The sequence below is a fragment of the Pseudopodoces humilis genome, chromosome 16 (assembly GCF_049639895.1).
Source record: "Pseudopodoces humilis isolate 2021_Gansu_Grassland_sample_001 chromosome 16, ASM4963989v1, whole genome shotgun sequence".
NCBI classification, from domain to species: domain Eukaryota; kingdom Metazoa; phylum Chordata; class Aves; order Passeriformes; family Paridae; genus Pseudopodoces; species Pseudopodoces humilis.
The window spans coordinates 9,779,737-9,805,063 of NC_142215.1; the positions used below are offsets into that span (position 1 = coordinate 9,779,737).

At 40.3% G+C, this 25,327-nt stretch overlaps 1 protein-coding gene across 4 annotated transcripts in view; it reads right to left on the reverse strand.

The window, feature by feature from the left end:
* The window catches only part of PDE8A (phosphodiesterase 8A), a 148,997-nt gene that overhangs the window by 27,281 nt on the left and 96,389 nt on the right, over positions 1-25,327 (reverse strand). For all 4 annotated transcript variants that reach the window (XM_005521539.3, XM_088063320.1, XM_014251179.2 and 1 more), the window contains 3 exons: positions 4,146-4,202; positions 1,589-1,779; positions 377-433 (listed from right to left, as the gene is read on the reverse strand). In XM_005521539.3, coding sequence (XP_005521596.1) covers positions 377-433; positions 1,589-1,779; positions 4,146-4,202 — 305 coding nt within the window. The remainder of the gene's footprint in view (positions 1-376; positions 434-1,588; positions 1,780-4,145; positions 4,203-25,327) is intronic.

Below are 25,327 nucleotides of genomic sequence, written 5' to 3' on the forward strand. Positions count from 1 at the left end.
TGCACCTGAAAGTCTGCACAGCCAAGTTTGAAGAAATTACTTGTTATCTGAATGTACCAGATCTTAGATGGACAATTCGAGGTGCCTGAATAAAGATGTATTTTCTAGTGTTGCCTACCCACTGCCTTCTATTAAGTCACATTTGGGACACATTCCCAAATCAAGTATTTGAATAATTTGGCTATACTAACAAAAAAACATTTCCTGTCCCAATTCTATGGTCAAGGATAGTAAAAGCTCTGTTAACTCACGGTACAGCACATTATTATTAGCATAGTAGGAACTTCTAATTCAGGTTTTTTAATGTATGTTTACTTTTATAATGGTAAGATTTATAGTTTTGATCATGGGTGAAAGTAAAGAAATGAGAATTTACCTTTGTACTACACAAATAATGACTGTATTTTCTGAGGCTTTTGTTGTTCTGATAGACCTTTAAATAAAAAGCAAACCGTTTACGTTATCTTTAAGTTCACATTTCAGAAAACATAACTTTACAGAACCTATAGACAGCACTTTTCTTAAAATATCTCTTTTAAATCATTTAACAACAAAACAAAAGTCAAATCCCAAGCCTGCTGCTAAGAAAGGAGAATAAATTATATCTGAGACTCCATGAACATAGATTAATCTGCAACTCAAATACTCTCAGTGGGGGAATAGCAAAAAATATCCTCTCTGAAACAGCATATAATGGACTTGTTTGAAGGGCTTGGCCTCACTCATTTAAGGTGCATTTTACTGAATTCTGGGACAGATTGGTAAAAATGGAACAAGGGGAACAGCACTTCTACCTAACCTTGGCCTGACAAAGATCTTATCTACTTCTCCCAGTTCAGCAAGAAGAGCCTTTGCTCCACAACAGTCCCCCAGGCACACACTCCGACCCTTATTCAGTCTAGACACATTCCCAAGGGCAATTTCACTGCAAAGTCATGGACCAAGGACTGCAATTTCACTGGAGCAAGGCACTGTTGCCTGTCAAGTCTCTGTGAAGAGACTCACAAAGGCAAATCCTTCCTTTTTTCATACTTTACAGAAGTTTCTAAAATTATTTTTGGAATCTGTTTGCAATTTTGCTCTTCACAACGTATTTTTAAATGTTGTAGATATGGAAACGTGCACACCAAACACTGCCTGTTTGCACTGGGAGTTATTCAACAGGAAGTGACATTGCAAAAAAAATAGAATATTAATGAAGTGAATGAATTAATTAAGGTGCTTGGTGGCACATGCTATCTTTGCAGTTGATTTAGTGTGCAAACAAGGAACCAGGTATTTTATAATAAACTCCAAACAATCAAACACCAAAAGAAAATCAAAAAAATATCCAACAGTTCACCATGGCAACAAATCTGTACACTGTGGCTTCAAGCCAGATGGAGCTTCAGAGACCCTAAGACACAACCAAAAATGCTGCAGCTATCAGATGTAAAGCACTGAAGTAACAGTATTTGATGCTGTGCACACCTGTCTAAAACCAAAAAATGCTGCAGTGAGTTTATAGATATGTTACATAAAAGCAAAAGAACTTTGATGAAGTGTTAACTACATTGTTAAGTATTAATTACACTGAAACAGTGCTTACCTGCATAATGCTTCTGCATCGAAGTATCTGGAATGTCTATGGTCAATAATGATAATGTCATGGTGCTTATCTAGAAAACATTCTAGTGCAGACTGAGGTGTCCTGGCAATATTACATCGAAATCCAGCCTTGTCACACGCCCAGCGGAACCCGTTACTCTGCTCGTCTTCCTCAGCAAACACTAAAAGTACCTGAGGTGAAGACAGGCAGTGGATCATCACAAACAGATCTTACAGTAGACACTGTGACTTTTCCCTGTTCTTAACATGTTAGAGCCATTGTTGAGGTTTAATCTGTTGTTTTTAACAGAATTGCTTTCTATAGACCACTGTTTTTTTTATAGCTGTCTGTCTACAGTGGTGTTTCAAGTGGGTGAAACAGTCTACCAAAGCCATGTAATCCACATGGGAAGAACAAGTTTTGGAACTCTCTTATCATTATCTACAGAGAGGCTTAGGCAATCAGCTGAGACAACATGCTTGTGTTTCAGACAGTGTACATGAACCAACAGTGAGTGCACTTCTCTGAAACCTGTCTCACATGCAACCTTTTTCTTGGGGTTTATTTTTCTTGCCAGGATCATATTCCAGAAAAGGAGGGGAAAAAAACCAAAAAAACCCATGGCTCATCTTGTGTGAATCAGTATATAATGCTGCTTCAATGGCATGACAAAAAGTCTGCTTTCCTTTCTATCTCATCCTAATTCCCCAAAGTACTGCCCACTCTGTGGGGATTCTGGAAATTCTGAACAGGCTGGTCAAAAGGAGCTCATGCCAGACTGAAATCATAAGCAGTGCCACTGTATATGGAGTATGGCCCCGTATGACTCCTACACAAAGCCTGCCATGGGATTTATATCACAGAAGGAGATTATCATAGCTGAAATCCAGAACTGGAGGTCAGACCTGTGAGCCACTATTCGCTCTGTCCTAACTTGCCATGTAATTGCTAGTAACTAATCTCTCTAAGCCTTTTTAAAATCAACACAATGCCTATAAAGTATGATAAGGCCCAGTTCCTTTAAAATGTATTTCCAATTCTCAGATTTAATACAGTACAGAAGATGAACAAAGTCCATTAAGGAAGACTCACTGATGTGATTGTGCTTTGCATCAGGATAATGCTTTGCAGAAGAAAACTTCTCTTGCCTGAAAGAATGCAGCATGGCAGACTGTAGATCTATGTTGTGTTGATTCTGGGGATGGCTCAGCACATGTAGCCTTTTGGGAAAGATGGGTAATTAAGCCAGCATTTGGTCTATTGTGCCAAGACACCAATATTTCACTATGGTTGAATCAAACCAAACTCAGATATGTTTTGATCAGGCAAAGTGAAACATGTGTAACTCACATCACATCCCACTGCTGTTTATCTTCTGTGTGATTTTAGGAATTCCAGTGCTGTTACACTTTGGACCAGGCTGGTGAAATGTCTACCAGTAAATCTTAACATCTCCATGTACTGCATGTTTTTGTAAGAATGAAGGATTTTGCACACATTCAGTTCAGGTTCCTTTCAATAGCAGCCTGCAAAACTGTTTGCAAAAACATGTCATAGTTTGAGCCATGTTTAGTGAAGTTACTATACACTCCTTAAGAGGGGAAGAATGGGTTTCAGCAATGGCACAGAAAGTCAGCAGATCTGAGTAGTATGATTGACTCTGGCAAAAATGTGATGTTCCCTACCTTCTCCTTCCCTCACACCTGCCAGCTATATTACCAGGATGAATCAGTAGCATTTCAGAGAGGTCTATGACTGGACAAAAGTGATACAATCATTAAAAACAATACAGGTGGCAGAAATACTCAAGGACTATTCTGATTTGGGGGAACAGCTGGATGAGCATGTCCTAAGATCTGATTTTTGATGATATTACTGTTCTGACTCTGCTCAAGAAGATGTTAAACTGCAGTTCTTAAGACATTTTTTAGGTCCACATTGCCTCTACTGAGGAGTTTTGCAATTACTGACTGAGGAACATCTTGGATGATTAATTGTTCAGTATGCCTTGGGATATGGGAGAATTTCCAAAGGAAGTCCAAAGCAGTCATATATCTCCAAACCTCATGTCCATCCCCGGCAAAGTAAGGGGACAAACGATATAAACTCTTTATTAATGAAGGGATAAAAGAGGATTAGTTATTGTCAGTCAGAAATGAATAATAAAAAATATATATTTTGCCAAGATCACTTCATATTTTTTGTAATAATGTTGCAACTTTGGTTAGCTTGGTATCAGTTTGATGAGATTTTGGTTAAGAATTTGACTACCATAAAATAAAAAATGAGGCACAAACTAAATTAATTACAAGGTAACTGATAGCAGAAAAAAACCGCTCCATTTTTATGAGCTGAGAGATGGTTGGAGAAAATAGGCAGGATTTTTAGGATATCACATAGATAGAATGTCATGATAAAAATCTGTTATGTGCACGTTATCTCTTGAGCAAAATACTCTGTGAAGATCTCTATAATCCAAAAAATTCCAGTCATAAATTTTAAGCTAACATCTGTGATATTTTAGAAATCAAGACTTCAGTTTGAACTGCTTTGTTACCTGAAGTTGATCTTGATGAAGTCTCATAGGGCCAAACTGCACATCTGTTACTGGTGCCTAGAAGAAATAAGATGGCAACTTATTAATGAACAATACCTAAGGAAGAAGAAAAATTATCTCTCTTATCTACTGTTGTCTGGAGGATATATAGCTATCATTATGAGGCTGTGTCTTCATGTAAGATATCTCTGAACTGAAACATTAAAAGAAAAGGGCTGTTGAGAACAAAGGTGGCATTTTTACATTGTTCTTTTTTCAAAATTAAAACCCCACTTGAAGATGAGATTTATTGCTTTGCAACCTATAATTTTTCCAGTAAGTAGTTTTAAAGAATCATCAGCACATCCCACAGAAAAATCTTTTAGAATTGCATGCTCCACTCTTTCTATGACCTTAATGCTCCATTGCTCAGCCCTAAGAACATGTAATTTGTGATTTTATTTATTTATCAATTTGGAAGTCATCACTGCAACATTAAATGAGGAACAAACATGAGTCAAGGAAAAATGGCAACATATACCTACAAAAACATGCCAGAGGCCAGTGTTTGCCTCTCTTGCTTAAGTGGGCCTTTAAGACCTGATGTTAAAATTACATGGAGGGGTTTCAGATTCACTCAGTCATTCTGGTCAGATAGGCTTAGTTTAGACTCTAGTAGACTGTGGATTAGACTCTAGTAATTTCTTTTTTTCTGATTTTGAGACCAAAAATGTCTCTTTAGTTGGAAAACTCAAGCTGCTTTACTCTCCTGTGTGGTACATCATCCAATTATTCAAAATCTGCACTACAAAACAGCAAGGACTTTTGCTGATAACACACATTGCAGGAGAGAATCCAAGTCTTTACACCAGTGTTACCAATTTTGCAGCACTAACAGTAGTAACTACTGAATCAGTAAGATCAGCAGAAATGCCTGAAGGACATGGAGAGAGCATGTCAATTGAGTAAAAGATACCTAAAAAATATCTTTTTACAGTTACTTCTCTGTCCAGAACTGTACTTCAAATCCAAAGCCTGGACTTTTTGTACACTCTACCTGCCAGAATAAAACAGTGAGTGTTCTGTGTCACCAGCCAATGGCCTGAGCTGGAAGGTTCAGATCCAGAGCTGAACTTCACTGGCATATGGGGGGATGCAAAACCCCACCTACCACACCAGTGGGTACCCTTGGACTATCAGTCCCAGCCCAAGGGGAGTTTTAAAATGAGATAAACACAGTATTGCCAGTTACTGCTTTTCAGATGCTTCTCTCTTTAAAGAAGTTTGTGAATGAATAATCATCATATTTAAAGGACCGAGCCTGAAAAACATTTTTCCGACAGAAATCCGTGGCTATTGTTGCAATGAAAGTACCTGTCCATGCACCATTTGCGCCTAAGTCACAAGAAGTGTGATGAGATAACCTGTCTTGTTACACATTAACTTGCAGCCCTGAGCAGAATCAAAGCTTTGGTCTGCATCTCAGCTGGAAAATTTTGGTGAACTCCAGTTAATTCTTAATCCTGTTGAAATCTGTTTGAATAGCTTGATTAATCATTTAAACTTTTTGTGTGCTGCAGGTAGCACTGAGAAGTAACATGCTGATTAAATATTGTGTCAAAAATCAAGGCTTCAGCAAGGATTAGCAGAAACTCTCAACTATAGCTGAACAAAATGAGCTTTAAAAACACCTCCAATGCTGCAAGCTTATAACAAAACCAAATGCAGTCAAAGCTCACACGTATAGTAGCTGCACAAACACATCTTTATTCACTCACACCTTCTTCTACTTCTTCCTTGGAATTTCTTTCCTAGTCGAAAAGCTCGAGTACATTTTCAGATTGGCAGACACAACTTAGGCATGTGACAGCCTTCCAGGCAGGCACAGATTGGGAAGAGTGTCTGACAAGACAGAGGTAGGACTAGTTGTGGGTTCCTGGAACTGACTGTGATAGAGCTGGGTCTGTTGCCAAAGAGGTGCTGACGCAAAGCCCGTAAGTGCAGCGCGTGTGACTGCGGCTCTTCAAATGCACACACAGCAGCTGCAGCCATTTTACATTTTCTGACCCCTGAACTACTGCTGGTAGCACTTATTTCACCTCAAATTTGCCTTTCTTATTTGAACACTGTATTTTCTGTCCTGCGGAACTAGCCCTGGCCCTGGCACAACATGGGATTCATTCCAAGGCAATAGCATAAGCCATAAGTGATTAACAGCTCTCAATGTCAATGTCAATGTCATCCACTGACTGCTGTGAACAGCTTAGCACTCGCCAGAAATCATCTCTGTGTTGTAGATGCTGCATTGTAAACATTGAGATTGCTGTTAGAAATAGTCCATGTTTCCAATGCCCTGAAAAAGTGAATGTTGAGTAAATAAAAACAAGAGAAATAAGCTTTAAAAACACAGACCTACACAACTGTGACTGATCTGATTAAAGTACAACAAACTCAGTGCTGACCTGATGTAACCTGGTAAAGTACTTCTTTCTGTCAGGCATTCTTCATATTTTACCAGAACAGAATCATCACTGCTGGATTGTTTTTTCTTTCTTCCTACAGCTATAAAAACTTCAGATGAACTTGCTCATTCATTTATTCAGATGAATAAATGTGGAAAAGAATAAAGGGTGGACATAAAGCCAACTTGATTCACATGCTCCCTTTGGTGACCTTTGCCTGGCTGGTGACAGGGACAGATCTATACAGCCCATAGGTCTCCTATTTGCTAGAAGTGGTGTGTCCTGGCTTTCTCCAAAATATCTCTTACCATTACCCATTGGAGAGGAGAGCCCACCTAAAATTTTGGGCAGAATCAGCTCCCAAAAACTCCTTTGGCTATTAACTTCCATGCAATACTCCTGCTATAGAGGTGCAAATGCATCCCTTCTGGAGGCTGATTTTCTTAAGACTCTCTGCTGAAGTTTTTGTGGGATGTTTTAAAGCAGAGCCCCATGAAGCCCAAGGCAACACTTGGCAGAGCAGCTGCTGCAGCACTGCCCACCCATGAGAGGGGCCAGTAGGGAGCTGCCGGTGCCTGGGGGAGCAGGAACCCTCCCCTGACATCCACAGTGCTCCAGCCCTTCCTTTCTGCCACAGCAGGAGCTGTGCTGAGTACAGTGAGGGACTCCTACTCTGACCCTTCCATGGCAGCCCTCATGACAGCACCTCTCCTTGAAGGGCAGCTGGCAGCACTTCTGCTCCTGCTGCTCTTCTCGCCTTTTCCAGGTAAGCACAGCTGCTTTTTCCTGCAGCTCACTTGAACAAAGAGGTGCCATGAACTTTTGCTGAATGGATTGCAGATGGAAGCTGCTGCTGGAGGGCAACATCTGTGTTCAGTGGGCAGACAGTCTGAATCTCTGACTCATTGAAATACATGACAAATAACTACAGTGATTAAACATAAGACTTCACTGCTGGTCCTAATGGAATACAGCCAGCAAAATTAATCATTTTCCTCAGACCAATGTTTTAAGATCTCACCAACATTTTTATCTGATTTTAAAATATTTACATTTTCTACATATACTAGGTACGTGATATGAATCTGCATGAGTTGACTCATCACAGTAAGAATTAACAGTCTTCGTTATCAAGATATGCTGGAAGCCACAAGATTGTTAACATAAACTTAATTTTTGTAATTCTAAGAAAAACGGAGATTCATTTTACAAAGGAAAAAAATCCTTTCTCTTAACCTACTATTTTAGGCATAGATTTATCACCCCAGAAAACAAAAGCTCAAATGAACTGATGGATTTGTACCATCCCTTAAACTTTTATTGATTCAGGTTCTATTTGCTGCATAAATTTGAATTCTGCATGATTTTTTCTCAGAAACCTTAGCCAGATCTTCCTGGATGTTGAAAGCTGGGAAATAAACAATTTCTTACATACTGGGATGAAAAGGTACAGGATCTTGTCCAGCCAGGTCATACCAAGCATGGTTCCTCTTTCTCGACAGAGAGAGGCTTTGTGACTTGCTGTAGTTCATACTTCTGGGTATGAAAGTCTCTGTGTTCAGGATCGAGTTTTCACAATTCACATTTTTCTCTGCTTATCATAACATTCATCACTTTCTGAAGCACACAAGTACTAATCCAATCCATGTTCATTTACCTATTTCTTTCTCCATGGAAATGCACTTACATAGATGACTTAAGACACAGCTTCCTATTTTCCATGCACGTTCTGCTACACACTGAACATCACTGTTCATGTCTTCCTTGCAGACTTCGACAGCACTCTTTTGTTACCAACTCAACATCAGTGCAAGTAACCTAAAATGCTTTTATGTTAGAGCAGATCTTTCTAAGAGGCACAACTGTTCAGAGCATAAAATGAATCCTATAGTCCATGGACTGAATTCTGACCTGGTTAGCAAATCCAGTGAAATCCAGAGCGACTCCATTAAATACAAGGAAAATATACTGGATTTACTTCAGTGTAAATGAAATGGGAGTCTGGCCCTGTGCAGCTCTTTCTTTTGTGTGGAGGCCACAACAGCTTGAATAAAAATTAAGAGAAAACAAAGTGTCCAAGGTTTCTGCCTTTGCTCAACAGATTCAAGGACAAAGGTAAACTTGGCCTTCAAAGACCCTATGCTGTACAGAGTCCATTTATTCTTTGCTGAAATACAAAGACATGAGTTCTGAAATGCGATTAAAATTTACCAAAACTGCTCTTCAACCTGGATGAAACAAGTTATTCCAGCCCTTGATATTTTTTTCCCTATTTCTGCTTCATGAAAGATGTAGACAAATGTCACAGACTCTGAACTCATAATGTAGCATCCTGACTCAATGCTTTGATAAAATCTAGCATTTAGATTAATCTAAATCGTGTTCTCACTGATGCATCTCTCTCAACAAAACAATACAGATTTATATCTATGTCACAGGGCCTTCAGATCACTCTGGTATAGTTTTCCTTTTATCTATTTCCTGTTTTAAATTGATTCCTAAAGAATTAGCTACAATGCTACCATGTAACAATACAGCAGACAGTAAGTGATGGGGAAACACACCCTCTGTTTTCTTAATCTGGTTCTTAAGTTTTAGTACCCATTTTTGAACTTGTTTTACATAAATGAGCTCTTGAGAGCCCAATTCTGGCCTCCAAGTCACATCATTAGCAACACACTTTTTTAACAGCTTGCAGTTTTTGTGAGAAGAAAAGCTTTATTGAGTGTAATGAGTTGCCAGAGCTCTCACATCAGGATGATGGCCCTTCTCCCTGGGCATGTAACCAGCCACAGGACTCACTTTCTTACTCCCAATGAACTGGCAACACCTTTACTCCTCCAAAAATCCAGCCACTCTTCCTTTACTTAGCCTGGGTGAAAATTTTGTGTTAGCCCAGGTCCTGAAGAAGCCTCCCAGGAAACTGAGACCCTGGTGGGACTGGAACTGCTTTACAGGGATGCCAGCACACAGCACTGAGCACAAGGACTACCCGAGCTTCCACCAGAGTTCTTCCCGGCACAGCTGATTTTTGGCTGTATGTTCAGCTTGCCACACATGCCAACCACTATTATATATGCTTATTTGTTTATTTTGGGCCTGGTTGCCCACTGCATTTCCTCGGTGCAATAAGTGAAGCCAAGTTAGAACAGAACTGCAGCAATGCTGTTGGGAAATCACACTTGATGCCTTCTTGCACACTTCAGACATAATCAAGAACTCACACTTTCTACTGTTTATAAGTGCTCCCCTTGTGCTTTACAGGAAACTTTAGTTATCAAACTGCAAGCGTAGCACACGCAAAAGTGAATCATTCTGTTTGGCTGGGAATAATTAAAGATGTTGTCCCAAAGTGACTTGTATTATCATACACTGTGGTAAGGCCTGGATGGCCTCTGGCCCAGACGAGTGGCCCACTGTGGTCACGTTGTACAATGAGAGCAGAAAAAGCCAGCCAGCAGTCCCTGCCAGTGGTAAAGATCTGAACTTTCACACAGAACAGGCTGACAAGCTGGGGAATTCTTTTAGCTCCTGATAAGGTATCAAAGTGATAAAATAAATGTCATTATCACCTAGGACGCCTATGGAACAATTGCACAGATCTCCAAACTTGAAAAGGGAGGTTGCTGGCTTCATTTTGACATTCAGAGGAACTGAGGCACTGAGAAAAAAAGACAACCCCAGCCTCGCTTATGCTGAGCCCTGGCATCCCTGGCAGGGCTTCTTGCTGGCCAGCTTACAGCAGCAGGCGCTGGTCATACTGGGACCATAAGGCTGATACCTGGGAAACACCCACTTATTTCTGAAACTAAAAATTGTTTTGGTGATAATTCAAACAAGTTATATCACATCTTGGTAATCACAGCAGTACTGTAGGTTTCTAAGCAAAGCAACTCCGCAAATCTCACTTACTACATACTTACACAAGAGTCCTCACTCTCAGTGAATCACACAGCAAAAAGGGATGGAATGCATCAGCCAAGTCAGAAAAAGAGAGCCATTTACTCATTAATCCACACTGACTTTTCGTTCCAGCGAGAACAAAGTTGAATGGAAATCAGTACTCATATCAAAAAACATTCAAATCCAGCAAGCTCTATTTGCTGCAGCATCTACCTGATTCAGAGACCCCTTTTAGACCTGCATTTTATGCACACGTACACTGGGCTTGAAATTTCATCTATTTGTCTCTTTAGAAGACAAAAAAAAATGTAAATTACACACTCCACAGCAACAAATGTGAATAACTTTAATGCTGGTCTGTGCTTCATGGCTGTCATTTTGCCAAACCCTATTCTGACCAACCAGCACAGAGTTTAAAGTGCCCTAAGTCTTCATAATCTTAAAATTTGAGATGGCTCACTGGGGTCTTCATTAAGGTCCCACTTTCTGAGTGAAAGTGCTGGCAAGAACTTCTCCATTCAGGCCAAATATGCACAGAACTTTGACTGGAGGCTATGAGGTCTCCTCATATTGAATCCCTGAGCTGCTCACTTAGCTATAGTCAAGTATTTCTGTGTGGTGAGGGCATGCCGTGGAGCATCTGTAGTTATATTCTGCACTAAGAGAAAACCAGCAGTTTAAATGAACTGGTCTGTACTTTAGAAGAATTCTTTAAACCCTGTAATGATGGTTTTCTATACATAGGTTGCAGAAATGGGTGCCTTTATCAATTGAAAAAAAAAAAAAAAAAGTAGTATGAGCATTTTCAGCTGTTCAAACAGGAACAAAATGTGCAACATGCAGAAACTGAATTGCTTAGTACCTAATTCGATGTTTTATTAGCTTCTGACAAAATGGAAGGGTCAGATAGAATACCCCACCCTTCAGTGCAAATGCCCTGTGAATTCAGGCATCCCCGGTACTCTGGGCTTACGTGCAAGTAAGGGTTGTGACTGCCTGTGTGAGATGGTGTCTCATGGGCAGCTGAACAGCACATCTGGGTGGGTACTGCAACTTGCTGAGTTTCAGCAGCTCTTCCCTTGTACTCCAGCAACTCTGAGACTCCTCTGTTTTCCCCTTCGCAGTCAGGACCAGCCACACTCTATCACAAAATGCTTTAATGGCAGCCACATACAAACAATGTGCCTCCTCCCAGAAGGCTGAGAGACTTGTTTCCTCTCCCCTCTTCGCTGCAGCTGACACAAGTCTGGTTCTCCCACTGGCTGGGAAAGCTGTAACTGAGCTCTGGGGACCAGCTCACTCCTTGTACGCTGGCATTGCTATAAAAGTTTCAGTGTGCTATCCTCTCTCATCATTGGCAGCAGTAACTTTTACCCAGATGCAAAGGCTAGCCAAGTCGACAGAGAAGAAATTGGTCTGTAAGTCTTGCAGGTCATCAGCCAAGACGTGTTCTAAATCAGAGCATTAAATACATTGGGGTTCACGTAACTCCAAACAAATAAATGCAGTCTTTGGCTTTACCAGCATCTTTGTCTAATGGGAAAGGAACTTCTCACTCATCTGCTGTCGCCTCAGGTGTGTTAATTTTACAGGCAGGCTGTGGCTGACTTTCCATCCCCCCTGCTTGAGCAGACACTTTAGTACAAATACAACATTCTTCTAGCCCTGAGGGAAATTCTTCCTGCCTGCATTTTAACAGTTGAACTGCACGGCACTCTGGGAGACTTAAATATGGCACAGTGGTTCTATTGTTTAATATCATTAAAAGTGCTTGCTCTCTTGTGATTCTGCAAGATCCTGAAGTATAGCAGTAAGTGCTAATCTGTTTCCTATCTATCAGCTAGTTCTCTTTTTTCTGGTGGATACCACTAACTAGTTTTATTTTAGACATGATTACAGATGAATCAGAACTCCATTATCAGCTTTCATTTTTTCCTTATGAATATGAATTTCAGTGACAGTTGTCTTTGAACCATCTGGATTTGAACAGACTCATCTGACTAAAAGGATGTTTCAGTCTACCAGGAAGTTTTCCAACTACTTTATGCCAGACAAACTTTTCATGGCTCAATCTACCAACACTGCAGCTGTCACAAACAGACCAAGCAAAGCAAGAGAGTACAGCCCAAAAATAGCATAATTCAATCAGTGCTAGGTTTCCTAGAAGATCTCAGTTTTGTCCTAAACCTCCACTTGTTAAGGAATAAACTTGCTTTTTTATTGTCACTAGGAACATATTTTTTTGTGCTGACACAGTTCAGACTTTACTGACCATGGTAATTTTCCTCTACCTGCTGCCATCTGTTACCTTAATCTTACAGATCTCCAGCCTCTGCATGAGTGGGCATCCTGGATGTGCCAATTTAGTCCTCCAAGACTGGATGACAGTATGAAGCTGCCTCCTTCTCCTCCTCCTTCCCTATTCTCCCAGCCATCTGCCACACACACCACCTTCACAGAGCTCGCTCAGGTGTCTGTGAACCTGCTGGACATCACTAGAATTCCTTAGGGTCCAAGGGGTGTGCTCTGCCCACCTCCAGGATGCACAAACTAGCCTGTGCTCTATCCAGTACCCTGCCTGGGAACTGTCTCTAAGATGGGATTTTGCAGGTTGAATAAATGCAAACAGTGGGACAACAGCCAGTACAGCAAAGGAGAAATGCTCAATACTGATAATAAACATAACTGTATTTTTGTCTTTTGAGTACATGTTTCCCAGACTGAGTGGAACTGTCAACTGACACTTGAGAAAACCAAGAGGAGTCCTTGGCAGTCAAACCTTTTCTAAATAGGGAACTTTGTCTCCAACAAATGAAGACTTGAGACTGTAGGCATATTCAAGATGTCTTTTTTAAAAAAACCAAGGAAATTCACAGTAATACATTCTTTTTTTCACTCTAAGTTTTAGCATTAACTTTGCTTGTTCGCAACTATAACCAATCCAACAGACTAACTTCAGATATGATAAGGAGGAAAACAGACAAAAATATTTCAGAGTCCTGGGCATCCCTTTCTTTTGACCACTAGGAACTCCACTGGCAGAGAGGATGAGTGACTGGCTTCCTCTAATACAGATGCCTCTTCATTCCTGAGGACCTACAGGGTAGCTTGAAACCTGACACTGGTTTTCTGCCTGACTCTGGTTCAGTAACACACAGTGCTTCTGCCAGACCAGAGGGCTTGTTAAATATCACATGCCTGGGATGGGATCACTTTTTTTTTTTCCTTCAGTAGAGCCTCTTTACAGTTATGACAATCCCCCTAACTCTGTCTGTCTTTAATAAAGTGGGATTTTCATTATAATCAGAACTGCAATTAAGTAGAATTTATTGCAACAAAGCAGCTTTTCCTTCTAGTTTTCTTGTAAATATAATATCACCCTATATGGATTTGTGGTAAGCACACTCCATTTTATTTCATTTAAATGAAAAAAATCTGTGTAATTATACTATTATCTTTGATACAAAGCAATCTCTGCATCTTCTGCCTATGAGTATCATTTTCTTTACAAAAGAACCACTGGATATGCCAAAGGAGATGCTGCTGGTACAAAATAAGTTATTATTTTGTACCAGCAGCACAATTTTCTCTGTAGAAACGCACAAGCAATTCAACTCCTAGTAAAGTTTCACAGGATAAAAGCTATGGCAGGCAAGGCCTTAGCACAAGAGTCTCCCACAAGGCAGCTCTTTAATAAACAACCCATCATCAAGGAAGCCCATAAAACACTCTGACATTGCAGTCCTTAACTGGAAAACAAATCCAGCTGGGTATCAAATATCCATTTATGATGAAATCCTGCCCTACTGTCCAAATATACTCGCTCCAGGTACCATGTTAGCATTTCTCAAATGAAGTACACAGGCCATAATTATCCAGATAATAATCTATAGACGTTTAATAGCCTCATATAAATTTTTTAACCTTGAAATTTCCAGGAAAGAGAGATAACATCTGGAGATACTTGCATCAAATACTTTTACAAGCTGTATGGCATCAGTGAAGCTTTGTCACAGAGAGCTGCTGCAGTCACAAAGTTTGAAAGATTTACAAAGATCTGTAACGTGAGGGGGGGTGAGAAGATGCAAAAACACTGAGTAATTCTTTAATGTAAACACGTGTTCACCTGCAAACTGCCTAGCATAAGTGCTGTAAAAATCATGAAGGCTTATATGCACATAGCCAGCGGTGGCTGAAAGTGCATTTGGTTGAGCAGATGTGGACTTTCCATGCGTCATTTGAAGAGGCATTATAGAAGAAGAGGCTTGTCTTCTCTATAATGAGAGTGGGTGTCAGAAATTTTTTTCTCAGAAGCTTTATCAGACTCCTCAGGTTACCAGTTCTCAGACCCTTGAGTGGGCCCTTCCACAGGGCATGTCTGAACACCAGCACCATGTGCTGCCTCTGAAACGAGCAGATTCTCTGCTCCTCCCTGCAAGGACTGCAAAATTGGAGCCACGCTGAGCTGAGACTAGAACAGCAAAAACAACTTTTCAAATACTAGGATTAGCAGGTTCCCTATCACCTTCTTCATAATGTTATTGACACCTAAATTTACCTATCTGATCTAAAAACGTCTGATGTTGCAACAGAGAGTGGCACAAATGTTTTACAATAGGAACCAGTGTTGGATCCATGCACAGGTGTCATATGGAACAGAGCTTCATATGGCACCTTTCAGTCAGGCAGCAACATCCTCTTTCCACTTGGATAACAATGATGAACTAAAAGAAGGAGCAATATGAAAGAGAGAGGCTCCACTTACTCTTTAATAACTAAACAGTGTCCACCTATGAAAAGTCCCCATAATTAGCTGCAAGGAAAACTGGCCTCTATCCAAAATCAATCTCCCTCAAGATCTGAATTCTGGCATTAAACAAGCCTGTCTCATCTGTTTTGCAGCTATCCAGAATATGTTTCTCACTCTGTTGCCTTTTCTAAGGAAAGGATGCAGCAGCCCTGGGCCTTCTATTGAGAGCATGAAAGCTTTATGCCAAAGAACAAACAAGAGAAAATAGACATTAAAGTCCTGTCTGGTGACACCATTAATAAGTTCACAGTCACCATTTCCTTCTTCCTTCCCTGCACCAAGTGCTTCTTCCCAGACAGTGATCCAGACTGCTGATAGCTCTGACTGGGAGCTTTTACCAGAAATTGTAGCAGGAAGTGTTAATTTGCAAGCCTTAGTGTCCTCCCTTGGGGAGGATGGATGCTGTATCTGCATGACCAAATTGTGGGGACTTAGAGTTCCTCAGACCTGCCTGCAACAGGCAGAAGAGAAACTCCTCTGTATCTCCAGCAAAGCTGAGTAAAAAACCAACTGTACTCATTTATTTTCTTTTGCCTTTTCCCCCAAGCTACGCAATACTAGGAAGAACGTCCAAAGCAAACAGAAAAATTCTATTAATGAAATATGCAATTTAGTGCAGTTTTCATGGCCTGACTCTGAGCTCAGCCAGACTTCTAGGACACAAAACGTAGCTGGAAATTTGTAGAACTAGAAAAAAACAAAACCATTGCTTTGTGCAAAAATTATACTGCATTTCTATAAACCAGTTTAAGAAAAAATAGCCTATGTGAATCACTAAATATAACCCATTACAAATAATTAGATATCAAAGATAAGTAGTTTTTTAGTATAAAGTCTAATGTCTCATATGTAAGCAACAGAAAGGAAAAACCAGACTCACTTTATTAACAGTTCCAATAAAGCTACAGTAAAACTATAGGTCGCTTTGAGAATTAAAAAATATAAGTAAACCTATAAACTCACTGAAGAATGATGTAGATCTGACTCTTGAAAAGTTTATTACTCAGATGTATCACCTGATTTCTTTTTCCTCCTCTCTGAACTTCGAGCATAAGGTTGTAATTACTTACTATAGATCTAGGAGAGAACAGTGTCCTTGATTATGGAAGCTTTTCTCAATCCTGGGAAATTTCATTTGACTCTTTTATGTGTTTGCATGTTCCTTTAAGCCAGGACAAATGTTCTTACCACATTCATAGTTGTGTGGTTAGCAGCTTTTTCTGCATCTCTTTTGTCCTCATCCTCTAAAGACAAAACAAATGGTGTGCTGCCCAGTGTTGAACTTTATAATTTTAGTAATAGGTTGCAGCAGGAATATATTTTGACTAAGTCTATAAGCCAATACCACGTACAGTCTAAGCACCTACCATGGAACACCACAGTTCTAATTGTTTTCTTCACTGCTTAATTTGAACCAATATGTTGTACTCTGGATGACTTCAGAATATACTATGAGACACATAATTTAATCCAGTTATATTCTGTAATCTAATTTTGCTAAGAACCTTCAAATATATTCCAACAAAAAAACCCACCCCTTATATGAAACAGTAGGAACACATTAGAGGTGGCATCAAACCACTACTCCATTAGACATAAATTACTCACACTATGTTCCCCACCAAAAGAGAGTAACAAAATTTGCAGGCCACACTATGAAGTTGTACCCAGAAATACTTTCCAGATGAAGCAAGCAAGGTTTGCAGTGGTTTTGTGACACAACTGACTATTTCCTGCGAGTGGAAGGGGTTATCTGGTGCATTTGCTGCTCAGATTCTGTGTCCTTGCACATCTCCTTCTCTGTGAGTTCCACAGAAAGCTAAAAAGGGCACTTGCACAAACCAAGGTCCATCATGACTCTCCATGTCCTTCCCTCTCTTCCCAACTGGCCCTGAATGCTGAGTAATTGATCACCTGGGAGTTCCTTTGTCAGACAGATCCAACAAATCCATTGCCAACAAACTGTGTGTGGTATTCCAGCCTCACCCCCTTCTTTATTCTTAAATAACACAGCCTTGCCATTGCTAGCCACGTGCTCTTTGGGAAGGAAGTGAAGCACGGCTTGTTTGTGCCATAAATGAATACTGCTTACAACACTTACAACTAATTTAAATTTCTTACAAGAGAAACATGCCCATGTTGGGTAAAATATTTTTCTGACACTGTAAATATGAAGCCATGGGTGCCACAACTCACGTTGCACATATTACATCTCTACTTCAGACCAAGTTTCCAGATAGAATTTTAGTGTGTTTATGAGAATTTAATAGCTTAACTGATGATTTTGCTTTGCAATTCTGCTCTGTATTTTTAGCCCATTCTATTTTTTTCTAATCTGCATGGCATATAAGGCATATAGAATTACCAGGTCTACCATTGGCCTGCCTTCCTATTTTTTTTCTAGAGTAAGAATAATCTCTTGGCTGGCTCCACCAGTCAAAGAAAATCACTTCTTCCCCCAAGTTTCACTTTGAGAATTAAGCTACAGCCTTTGCAAGCAGCACTATGCAAATCAATGTTTCCCACATAAGAAGCTTTTCACAGAGTCTGCAGCAAGAAACACCTTATGATAAGTATAGACCTATTTTTTGCAGTACATGAGAGCGTATTTTCTTTCTGAAATGTTCCATTATTTCCACCTTTTCTGTCATACAAGATTATTTTAATTTTCTTTTAAATCTAGTTACTAGTGTTCCATCATTGCAGTGCCAGCCAGTTGTTTTCTCAACTCAACCCTCCCAGTCTCATCTGGAACTCTCTCAGTTCCATCTCGTTAGAAAAACTTGTGTTCCATTGACTGCAAAGCACTGGCAATGGTGAGCATTCATTTCACTCTCTGTTCTGTCATCTAATACAAGACTGAACAACTGGAGCCCCAAACTGATCATATCAGCACTCTGGGAGTTAGGGGCAAGCATCTGGAATTTATTTGTTAGAAATAAAATGAATGACATCTTTTCAGGAGTTTTAGCTTGCACCTGTACTTACAGATCTCCATGAGGGCAAGTTATGAATAAATTTAACCAGGAGTGGGAGACAGAGGCTCAGATTTTGAGCCCTTTGGCTCAGTCCCTGTCAAGGGCCCCAGGAAGAAGGGTGGTACTAGGATGCCCTGGAGACACAAATTGTTGAGCTCTCCTCTTCCACTGCAGGATAAGGAACAGACTGTCTCAGGCCTGCTGGGCCCCCTTGCTGGCAGAGCCCACAGCTCTGTGGAGAGCATGGGGGCACAGCCCCCCAGTGCCCTCTCCCCAATAATGCAGGGGTCTACCCAGCCCCACAGTCCACACAGGCAACTGGGAGTTTTTTCCACCTTTGCCACAGAGGAAACGTAACCCTGAAGGTTATTTGTGTTGGCTGTAACACCATTAGAGGTTCAAACTCTGGCACAAGCTGTGATGGGGAATGGGAAAGAGCACAGGAGAAATTTAAGGGGATAGTTCTGCCAACAAAATAGTACTGGAGGTGGGAGCAGAGGTGAAAAGAATTAAACACCACCACTGTTATCTGATGGGAAAGCACAGATACAGGATGAACCTCAGAAAACATGGAGAGGAGGGAACAGGCAATACACAGGGAGGAAGAAGGGCAGAGAAGAAACAAAGGGATAGAAACCCCTGCCAATTGTTTGGATGAAGTGTTACCTTTGCCTAGGCACTGAACTCATTGTCTGCAGCCATCTCCTTTCCTGCTTCTTTCCTGAGCCCCCTCAGCAGACAGTGCTTGTTCCAAATCGGAAGGTGACTGATGTGGGTCCTGCACTTCAGGAAGGTCTGTACCAAGGACTAGATCAACTTCTTTATTTTCATTTGTGCAAAGTGCAAGGTTTGCACCACAAGGGTTTAACTGACTGAAGTGCAAGTCAACCACATCTTATCCAACCTGGCAGCCTGTCTTGGAAAATGTTCATGTTTAGGCATTGGTATGATTTTATTGAGACAAGCCAATTCCAAATGCAAGCCCACACATGGAGATGTAAGGCAGATTCACACAGGTACCCATGGCTGGGTACTGCACCCAGTCCATTTCTCTACATACTGACTATGGGACCCCATTATGGATGCAGGATGCTGCAAGAACAGGAACTTGGAACTTGCAAGAGAACCCTCTTACATTCCTTTCTCATTCTAATGGAAGATACTCTGAGGCAAACAGCATTTTTGTCTCCGCAGAGATCCAAGCATGAAGATGTCAGAAATTATGACAAGAACTCAGCATTTCAATGAGGTGACAGCCCACATGCTCCACACTCAGTACTTCACACACTCAGACTATTTCCAGTTACTGCAAACATCAGTGAGATGCTGCAACCAAACTGAATTTAGTAGAGAAAGGCAGTAAGCAAAATGTTCTGGCTGTACCTTAATAAAAACCTTTAAAAAATAAAGAAAAACTCAATGCCTCAAATGGTGGGATAGTTCCTATAAATTACTCCAGCATACCCTGCAGTTCTGTCTGTCATCAGATATTCCTGCATTTTTTCAGTGCTCTACAAGTTGACTCCAAATGTTCTATGTTGTGGGACTTTTATTTTTCTGGTTTGGGGGGTGGGGGTGGTTTGGTTTCTTTGGGGGTGTTGTTTTCTTTTGTTTTGTTTTAATAAAGGATCTTAGGAATATCCTTACAAGAATTGTTTTCATGAAATGACCAAATGCTCTTTGAAGAAAGGAAAAATAGAATTCCAAGATAGAGCAACACTAAGCTGGGAGGAACCACTCAGAGCATGACAGACCTATAGAAGAGAGAAGAGCACGAGACTCAGGTTCCATAAAGCACACAGCATGCCGGATTTCTAAAGGTTGAGTGGCTTTTCTAACAATAGGTGCTCTCTCTTGCTATGGATGACAGGAGGTCAACATGACAGTGTTGGTGTTATCAATGGAAGCACCCCAAGCTTTGTCTGGAGGACCTGTTGAACAAAGGTCTGCTCTGCTTATTGCTGGTGCTTACCCAAGTGGAAGTTAACAACCCCGTGGCACTGGCCAGAAGACAAACAATCCAAAAATGTAAGGGGATCAGCCCCTTGGCAGAGTGTCAGCACTCTTGGGCTAAGCACCAAACTGCTGCTCTGGCAGCAGAGGAGTTATTGATGAACACATCCCTCTGCCTGTAGAACTCCAGCACCAGCAGCAGAATGCTGTGAATACCTGGCAGAGGTGTTTTCACAAATACATCACACAGCACCACATTATAAACTATTTCAGGCTGCTTCAGGAAGCTGCTAACATAAACTCATGGAAAAAAATCCAAAAGCCATTAAAAAACCCCACAACCTGAAACAAGTATTTCATCACTGCTCAATGTTTGAACTGTCAGCTTTATCCCCCTGGCAAGTAGGCAGCTCTGGTTCACAAGTGAACACCTACTTGGTTGATTTAGCTCTGCTGCATTTAACCCCACATCCTGTCTGCTGGGTGCATCCGGCTCCACGGATCTCCACACAGCAAAGCCTGAGCATAAGGTGGGGGAGCTACTTTCCACAAGCCAAAAAACAGGAAATTTGATGACATTGTTCAGTGAGCAGACGTCAGCAGAGAGTGATACAAAAGACTAAACAACTTCCTAGCAGCAACAGACAAATGGGCCGGAACTACTGGAATCCTGTGATGTCTGATGTATTCTGCATAAAAATTACTATTTTAATAGGGAGAGATATTTGGCTGATGATTATTGGAGCTGCTGCTTAGAAATCTAGGAACTACACCTGTTTTGTCTGTTTAATATCTGACTCCAAGTCCTCACCTTTCTGATCCTGAAAAAAAAGGTTTTGAGAATTCATATTGTTGATATTCTACATATTATGCAAATATTCTCATTATTTTAGAACACATGAAAAGTTGATTTGAGTAGAAAGGATAAACTTGAGTGAAACTGTGGAAGGCAGTACTAGTAATGCAGGTGGCACTGCATTATGATCATACTACCATCAGTCTTACATATACAAGGCATATATGACCTATAATCTTGTTTAAATTCTGTGATGTGAAGGAAGAACTTTGCTGGTGGAACCACACAGTAGGTATGGCATCTCCCTTTTGGATTTTAGTGTTTGCTTTGTGGAATCTTCTCTCTTATGTTCTCTCTTTTCCAGTTATGGGCAAATGTCAAATGTAATCTGAAAAATTAACCTCTCAGGTAGGCATACAATGAAGGTTGTTCAAAGTCAGGTTACAGCAGGCAGGAAGGAAATGTAAGGGAGGATATTTTCATTCTAAAAGAATGCCATTCTCCCCATCTCTCTCCAATCTCTTAACTGCAAAAATTTTTGACCAGTGACCACAAATACAGAGCTTCACTAATGAATTCCAATCAGCTATGTCAAGAAAGATGGTAACCACTGGAAAAACTCTCTTGCCTACACATCTACATGTAAAGAGATCACCAAGGCATGTAATTTTGCCTTTTGTATTATCCTTTTCAAAGGGATATTGAAAAATTAAGTCCTATTCTGAACTAGTTCTTAAACTGTTGACAAACAAGTCAGACCAGGACTTAGCTGGGGCTTTATAACCTGGAAGCATCTGGGGAACTTAAAGTACACAGGGATATTCCCAGGAGGATGCAATTCAGTAGATACCAAACCCAGAATTCTCATCTCATCCAGGTATCCTCTCTAGCCAAAATCTAAGTAGAACTGACTCCTAAGATGAAAATTAGCAGCTAAATTTAGAGCTGTCCATGAGACTGCCCTACTCTCAGTAACTGAGAGAGAGAGAACAACAGGAAAGAGCCAGATCCTTCTCGGCTCTCCTTGCCAAATTCTCCTCTCTTTGGAGACAGAAAATGTACAACGTAATCAAGGGGAGGAAGACACACCAATAACCATGTCAATGCTGCAGTCAAATGACCAGGCAAACACACTGGGCCAGATCTATGCAATATAACCAGCGATTTGAGCAAACTTTCTTCTGCCTAAATCCCGGCAGGTAGCAACAGGCTAACAAACAGCTAGGCAAAAATAAATAAATACATGCACCCAAAAAGCAACAAATGCCACTAAAACTGAGCATGTCTATAAACAAAACAAACCTGCTTTTCACTCATCACTCTACCTACATCAGAGTCTTCCTGGCTTCAATTAATTTGTTCTTTCAGCAGAGTATGAGTTTGCACCAGTTCTGTCATTCTTCCCTGACTCCTTGGTTTGAATGTAAGAATTAAGAACTTAGAAAACAAACTCCTCTCTGAAGCTAATCATTCCCAATCCTCCTCTATCTTTGCTTACATGGTGAAATTAGAAGTATATAGATCACTAGCAAAAACTTCCAAGAATAAGCAAATCAACCTGGAGGAACTCCGAAGTGTTTATCAGAGAATGATATTCACCTGGGTATGCCAATGTCAAGAAGTCAGTCATGTCTGGAGACAGGTTTTCTGCGAACCCCACATGGCTTCAGGATGAAATCATTATTTTGCTACAACTCCCTTTCCAACATTTCATTGCACTAAGACTTATGGCTATGGAAAAGACCTTGCTCTGACCTGCAGGAACAGTGATGATGGTGCTGTGACATGACCGGAGTGGAGACACATTCCTGTGCAAGCCTGTCAACCACATGGCCCACTTAGTTAGTCCTTCCATTGTTAGGTTCTGATTTATACCAACAGAGGTGACCAAAGGCAGACAGCACGTGGTTTTAAATATCAATGAACCCATGGAATCCCATTGTGTGCAAGCACAGAAGCAAGCAGAGCATAGGAAGGGTGGGTGGCTGTGCTGAGCGTTTTGAGGAGAGCAGTTGGTTACGAACTCTTCTCGACAGGATCTGGCAGAAAGGACAGCAACTGCTACAGAAATTCTCTCCCCCTTTCAATGGGCTGAGGCTCCAGACTAGCAGGAATGCTACAAAACACAAACTGTTATCTCCACAATGCCATACTGCTAAGATTGATTCAGCAGCCAGATCACTGTTTCCTGCTTTTTCATGTGCACCTAAGCAGAGAACTCCTTTTAACTTTCTTTGCTTGGGATCTGTCATTATCCCTCATGTTCAATTGAATTTCTACATATGATTTTATTTCATGGAGGTGTATTTTGAAATTTTACTTCTTCAGTGTAATGTAAAAGCATAATCTTTTAATAAAAGTGTAATCTTTTAATAAGATTAAATTAGTAATAAAAACCCAGCCTAGGTTTAGAAGGGAGTGAACCTGAAGACCACTGACTATGGTATTTCCCCAATTTCCCCTATTTCAGGACTATTTACATTAAATTAGAAAACGGACTAAACTGAAATATGTTCTGATATAAAAAGAGTTCTTGTCAGGAAAAACAGGCGCTCCAAGAGTTTGATGCACCTACCATGTACCCATCCACAAAGGGGAATGTGTTTCTTACAGGGTCACTGTACAGTGGTAAGCTTTGTTTCTGTAGAGATTTTGACATATGGCTGAAGTTAGACTTAAATTAGAATATTCCTCTTTGAATTGAGAAATGATCTTTCTGTGCAAATGAATGGTGTATTCAGTGTGAATAAAGCTTCTGCTATTGCACAGTTCATCTTATCTACTGATGTAATTTCCTCTTAGCTGCTTCTGTAATATTAATAATCACCATACAGCCAAAGAGGTCATACACTAGGAATGTATACTTAAAAATTCTTCAACATCGCAGAAGAGTTGGAACAAAAAAATCTATGTTTCTGGTTACATGAACACACTGAATGACTTGCAAGTACATAACATTATGCCATTTAAAGGTGGGAGTAAAGAAACCTGTCTGCTCAGGGGAAAAAGACTCCAGACTGGAAGAGAAACACAGCAATTGAACTTAGGAAGGAAAATCCCGAATGAACCTGAGCTTCCTAAAAAAGGGCCATAAAGAAAGTAATCAAGTTGATATAGGTAACAGATCACACACAAAAACATCATGATTTGATTTATGGATTCAGGACATTTCTTATTTGATCCTTGATACGGTAATTCTTGTTGTAGAACTGATTTCCAGCAGTGACTTCTCTTTCCCTGAACACAACAGAAGCAGGGTCCTGAGCACAGTTATTTTCAGGACTCAATTCCTTGATGCACAATGCACTCTGAGGATCCCCACTTACCTACCCAGCTGAAGAGCAGAAAAAGGAAAACAAGCAGGTGCAGAAAAATTGATGGTTTTAAGGTACACAGGTACCTTTTAAGGTAGAAAGCTGGAGTATTTTTTTTTGCTGTGAATCCTCTGGTTGGTGGGACTGTGGCTACTTCCTGGGGTTATGAAGTTCAGCTCTATGTACATGAATGGGAGCAAAAGAGGATAATGAACCTCTACCATTTTCACAGTCACACAGTTTAGATGCCAGAACTAAACAACTGGAAATTCCCATCAACTCTTTAGCTCATGGAGGAATGCAGGAGCCTGTGTTTCAGATCCAAAGGAGCTTAGGAGATAGGAGAGCTCAAAGAACTGGCTACCTGCTGGCAGAGGATTGGGATTTGGGAGGATCTGTCCCTTGAGCTTCAGCAGGATACCCACACTTACATACCAAGGGAAATTAGTGTATGTGAAAAATGAAGTTAATGTTTAAAAAAGAGAATTAAGACACTCTTTAACATCTTTGATTTAGAAAAGCCCTTCATGATACATAATTTTGAATGAAGCATTTATTCTCCTTGAAAACAATGAAAATTACTTTCCAGTAAAAAGCAATTCGTTCTACATTGAAAATTTTAAAACTATATCAAATGAATAAAAAATGTAAATTAAGAAGGAGACAAGGTCTAGGGCATTTGGAGTGAAGAGACATTGGAGCCAAATAATTAACTCTCAAGAAATGTCCTCAGAACACAGCAAATGGAAGCTTTCAAGATGAACTGATGAAAAAAAACCCTAAGAGTGTGACCTAATAAAAATAGCAACGATTCCTTAGAATATTATAGAAGAATCAATATCTCACAAATATGTTCTTTTTATTCTTTTACTTTGGGTGAATATAGGTCTGTGGCAGACACTATGCTCTTTTATTCCACTGGAGATCATTCTTTTATGTAATTTGAAGCATGCTGTTCTGAAAAACTTTTTATTCCCTCCTCAGATT